The sequence below is a fragment of the Calidris pugnax genome, unplaced genomic scaffold, assembly GCF_001431845.1.
Source record: "Calidris pugnax isolate Ruff unplaced genomic scaffold, ASM143184v1 scaffold280, whole genome shotgun sequence".
NCBI classification, from domain to species: Eukaryota; Metazoa; Chordata; class Aves; order Charadriiformes; family Scolopacidae; genus Calidris; species Calidris pugnax.
This window is the reverse complement of record NW_015091123.1, coordinates 28,765-33,894: the sequence shown is the minus strand read 5'-3', so window position 1 is coordinate 33,894 and position 5,130 is coordinate 28,765. Positions and strand designations below refer to the sequence as shown.

General features: G+C 57.2%; 1 protein-coding gene across 1 annotated transcript in view; it reads right to left on the bottom strand.

Moving 5' to 3' along the window:
* Window positions 1-4,104: 4,104 nt before the first annotated feature.
* The window catches only part of HR (hair growth associated), a 27,744-nt gene continuing 26,718 nt past the window's right edge, over window positions 4,105-5,130 (bottom strand). The window contains exons 14-16 of the mRNA XM_014958390.1: window positions 4,615-4,776; window positions 4,397-4,501; window positions 4,105-4,308 (exon numbers count right to left, since the gene is read on the bottom strand). Of these exons, the coding sequence (XP_014813876.1) occupies window positions 4,246-4,308; window positions 4,397-4,501; window positions 4,615-4,776 (330 nt within the window). The 3' untranslated portion in view covers window positions 4,105-4,245. The remainder of the gene's footprint in view (window positions 4,309-4,396; window positions 4,502-4,614; window positions 4,777-5,130) is intronic.

The following is a 5,130-nucleotide window of genomic DNA, read 5'->3' as shown; positions in this document are numbered from 1 at the left end:
CGTATCCCCCCCCAGCCCCGCCGCCCCCCCCCGCGCATGCGCCGCAGCTCTCACCGCGCTCGCCGCTCATTGGCTGCCCCGCCGGCGCCGCTGGGTTGCCATTGGTCAGTCCTGCTGCCACTCCCCCCCAACTGAGCGGCTGAGGGGCGGGGCTTGGGCTTAAAGGGGCCGGGCGGGGCGTGGAAAGGGTGCACAGTGCGCGCTAATTGCGCGCTGCTAATTGCGTCGCGCTGATTGCGTGGTGCGCGTTGCGCGGTGCCCATTGGATGGTGCCCGTGTCACGGTGCCCATTGCACGGTGCTAATTGAGTAGAGCCCATTGCATGGAGCCCGTTGCATGGTGCTAATTGCGGGGTGCTAATTGAGTAGAGCCCATTGCATGGGGCCCACGTCAGTCCTGCTGCCACTCCCCCCCAACTGAGCGGCTGAGGGGCGGGGCTTGGGCTTAAAGGGGCCGGGCGGGGCGTGGAAAGGGTGCACAGTGCGCGCTAATTGCGCGCTGCTAATTGCGTCGCGCTGATTGCGTGGTGCGCGTTGCGCGGTGCCCATTGGATGGTGCCCGTGTCACGGTGCCCATTGCACGGTGCTAATTGAGTAGAGTCCATTGCATGGAGCCCGTTGCATGGTGCTAATTGCGGGGTGCTAATTGAGTAGAGCCCATTGCATGGGGCCCACTGCATGGTGCCCATTGCACGATGCTAATTGCATGGTGCTAATTGAATAGAGCCCATTGCATGGTGCTAATTGAGTAGAGCTCATTGCATGGTGCCCACTGCATGATGCCCCTTGCATGGAGCTAATTGAATGGTGCTAATTGAGTAGAGCCCATTGCATGGTGCCCACTGGATGGTGCCCATTGCACAGAGCTAATTGCACGGTGCTAATTGCATGGTGCCCACTGGATGGTGCCCATTGCACGGAGATAATTGCATGGTGCTAATTGACTAGAGCCCACTGTATGGTGCCCATTGCACAGAGCTAATTGCACGGTGCTAATTGAGTAGAGCCCACTGCATGGGGCCCATTGCACGGAGCTAATTGCACGGTGCTAATTGAGTAGAGCTCATTGCATGGTGCCCACTGGATGGTGCCCATTGCACAGAGCTAATTGCACGGTGCTAATTGCATGGTGCCCACTGGATGGTGCCCATTGCACGGAGCTAATTGCATGGTGCTAATTGAATAGAGCCCATTGCATGGTGCTAATTGAGTAGAGCTCATTGCATGGTGCCCACTGGATGGTGTCCATTGCACGATGCTAATTGCACGGTGTTGATTGACTAGAGCCCATTGGATGGTGCTAATTGCACAGTGCTAATTGAGTAGAGCTCATTGCATGGTGCCCACTGGATGGTGCCCATTGCACAGAGCTAATTGCACGGTCCTAATTGAGTAGAGCCCATTGCATGGTGCCCATTGCATGGTGCCCACTGGATGGTGCCCATTGCACGGTGCTAATTAAATAGAGCCCATTGCACGGTGTTCATTTCAAGGTGCTAATTGCATGGTCTTGATTGACTAGAGCCCATTGCATGGTGCCCACTGGACGGTGCCCATTGCACGGTGCTAATTGAGTAGAGCCCATTGCATGGAGCCCGTTGCATGGTGCTAATTGCGGGGTGCTAATTGAGTAGAGCCCATTGCATGGGGCCCACTGCATGGTGCCCATTGCACGATGCTAATTGCATGGTGCTAATTGAGTAGAGCTCATTGCACGGTGCCCACTGGATGGTGCCCATTGCACAGAGCTAATTGCACGATGCTAATTGAGTAGAGCCCACTGCATGATGCCCCTTGCACGGAGCTAATTGCATGGTGCTAATTGAGTAGAGCTCATTGCACGGTGCCCACTGGATGGTGCCCATTGCACGGTGCTAATTGAGTAGAGCCCACTGGATGGTGCCCATTGCACGGAGCTAATTGCACAGTGCTAATTGAGTAGAGCTCATTGCATGGTGCCCACTGGGTGGTGCCCATTGCACGATGCTAATTGCATGGTGCTAATTGAATAGAGCCCATTGCATGGTGCTAATTGAGTAGAGCTCATTGCATGGTGCCCACTGCATGATGCCCATTGCACAGAGCTAATTGCATGGTGCTAATTGAGTAGAGCTCATTGCATGGTGCCCACTGGATGGTGTCCATTGCACGATGCTAATTGCACGGTGTTGATTGACTAGAGCCCATTGGATGGTGCTAATTGCACAGTGCTAATTGAGTAGAGCTCATTGCATGGTGCCCACTGGATGGTGCCCATTGCACAGAGCTAATTGCACGGTCCTAATTGAGTAGAGCCCATTGCATGGTGCCCATTGCATGGAGCCCACTGGATGGTGCCCATTGCACGGTGCTAATTGCGGGGTGCTAATTGACTAGAGCCCATTGCACGGGGCCCATTGCAGGGAGCTAATTGCATGGTGCTAATTGACTAGAGCCCATTGCATGGTGCCCACTGGATGGTGCCCATTGCACGGAGATAATTGCATGGTGCTAATTGACTAGAGCCCACTGGATGGTGCCCATTGCACAGAGCTAATTGCACGATGCTAATTGAGTAGAGCCCACTGCATGATGCCCCTTGCACGGAGCTAATTGCATGGTGCTAATTGAGTAGAGCTCATTGCACGGTGCCCACTGGATGGTGCCCATTGCACGGTGCTAATTGAGTAGAGCCCACTGGATGGTGCCCATTGCACGGAGCTAATTGCACAGTGCTAATTGAGTAGAGCTCATTGCATGGTGCCCACTGGGTGGTGCCCATTGCACGGTGCTAATTGCATGGTGCTAATTGAATAGAGCCCATTGCATGGTGCTAATTGAGTAGAGCTCATTGCATGGTGCCCACTGCATGATGCCCATTGCACAGAGCTAATTGCATGGTGCTAATTGAGTAGAGCTAATTGCATGGTGCCCACTGGATGGTGCCCATTGCACGGAGCTAATTGCATGGTGCTAATTGAATAGAGCTAATTGCATGGTGCTAATTGAGTAGAGCTCATTGCATGGTGCCCACTGGATGGTGTCCATTGCACGATGCTAATTGCACGGTGTTGATTGACTAGAGCCCATTGGATGGTGCTAATTGCACAGTGCTAATTGAGTAGAGCTCATTGCATGGTGCCCACTGGATGGTGCCCATTGCACAGAGCTAATTGCACGGTCCTAATTGAGTAGAGCCCATTGCATGGTGCCCATTGCATGGTGCCCACTGGATGGTGCCCATTGCACGGTGCTAATTAAATAGAGCCCATTGCACGGTGTTCATTTCAAGGTGCTAATTGCATGGTCTTGATTGACTAGAGCCCATTGCATGGTGCCCACTGGATGGTGCCCATTGCACGGTGCTAATTGAGTAGAGCCCATTGCATGATGCCCATTGCATGGAGCTAATTGCATGGTGCTAATTGACTAGAGCCCATTGCATGGCGCCCGTTGGACGGTGCCCATTGCTCAGTGCTAATTGCGTGGTGCTAATTGTGCTGCTCCAGGCAGAACCAGGCTTTTCCCCAGTTCCCTGTGGGGCTGCCGGCACAGAGACCCCACCAAACTCATCTCACCAGTGGCCTCCACCACCATCCACCGAGGGCTGGGACCACCCCGTGCCACCCCCCCAGACCCCGTCCCCCCCAGGACCATCCTCATACTGGGGCGGGGGGATGAAGGCAGAGGCGGGCGCTGGTGCTGCCGGTGCCCCCCGGCAGGATGCAGACACTTTATTCCCTGCTCCCACCCCAAAAATCACCCCAGGGGGGGACGTGGGGGGGGACGTGACCCCAGCTCGCCCCGGTGCTAATTGACTAGAGCCCATTGCATGGCGCCCGTTGGACGGTGCCCATTGCTCAGTGCTAATTGCGTGGTGCTAATTGTGCTGCTCCAGGCAGAACCAGGCTTTTCCCCAGTTCCCTGTGGGGCTGCCGGCACAGAGACCCCACCAAACTCATCTCACCAGTGGCCTCCACCACCATCCACCGAGGGCTGGGACCACCCCGTGCCACCCCCCCAGACCCCGTCCCCCCCAGGACCATCCTCATACGGGGAGGGGGGATGAAGGCAGAGGCGGGCGCTGGTGCTGCCGGTGCCCCCCGGCAGGATGCAGACACTTTATTCCCTGCTCCCACCCCAAAAATCACCCCAGGGGGGGACGTGGGGGGGGACGTGACCCCAGCTCGCCCCCCCAGCCGTGATGGTGGCCACCAGGTGCATTGGGTGCTTTGTTGGGGCATCCTTCCATCCTACCGTGGCCACCTCACTTGCAGCCCCGCAGGATGCCCACCGCCTCCCGCACAGCGGAGAAGATCATGCCATCCAGCTGCAAGGGGGCAAAAAATGGGGTTGGGGGGGGGGTCAGAAATGTTCACCCCCCCTCCTGGCACCCCCCAAACCCATCCCCAACCCACCTGGGCACAGAGCTGGGGGTGGGTGACGTGGTCCCCTGGGCGAGCGACGTTCTCCGGGGAGAGGAACCGCTGCTCCACGCTGATGGTGCCCGTGAGGCTCTGCACCTACCCAGGGCACCGGGGCCTCAGTTTCCCCAGAGGGGGAGGTTTTTTGGCACAGAAGCCCCCCCCCGGGGGGTGAGGAGGAGGGAGGGGATGGGTGGAATTGAGTTGCCTACCTGGTGGGGAGCCCCAGCGGGGACCAGCACCGCATCCCCCAGGAACTGGAGGAGGGTCCAGCCGCTCACCCCCAACTCCTCCCGCAGCCGCCTCCGCAGTGAGATGTCCAAATAACGGCGGGGGGGCTCCTCTGCCCCCTCCTGCCTTTGGTCCTCGCACGCCTGGGGGAAGGGTTGGGGTGAGAGGAGATGATGGGGGTCATAGAGTCACAGATACGGGGTTGGGAGGGACCTCTGGAGATCACCCAGTCCAGGGCCACCCAGAGCAGGTCCCACAGGAACGTGTCCAGGGGGGGTTGGAATGTCTCCAGAGAAGGAGACCCCACCACCTCTCTGGGCAGCCTCTGCCAGGGCTCTGCCACCCTCACAGCAAAGAAGTTCCTCCTCATGTTGAGATGGAACTTCTGATGTTCAAGTTTAGTGCCCATTATCTCCTGTCCCTGGGCACCACTGAAAAAAGACCAGCCCCATCCTCCTGACACCCACCCTTTCAGTATTTAGAGGTGTTGATGAGAT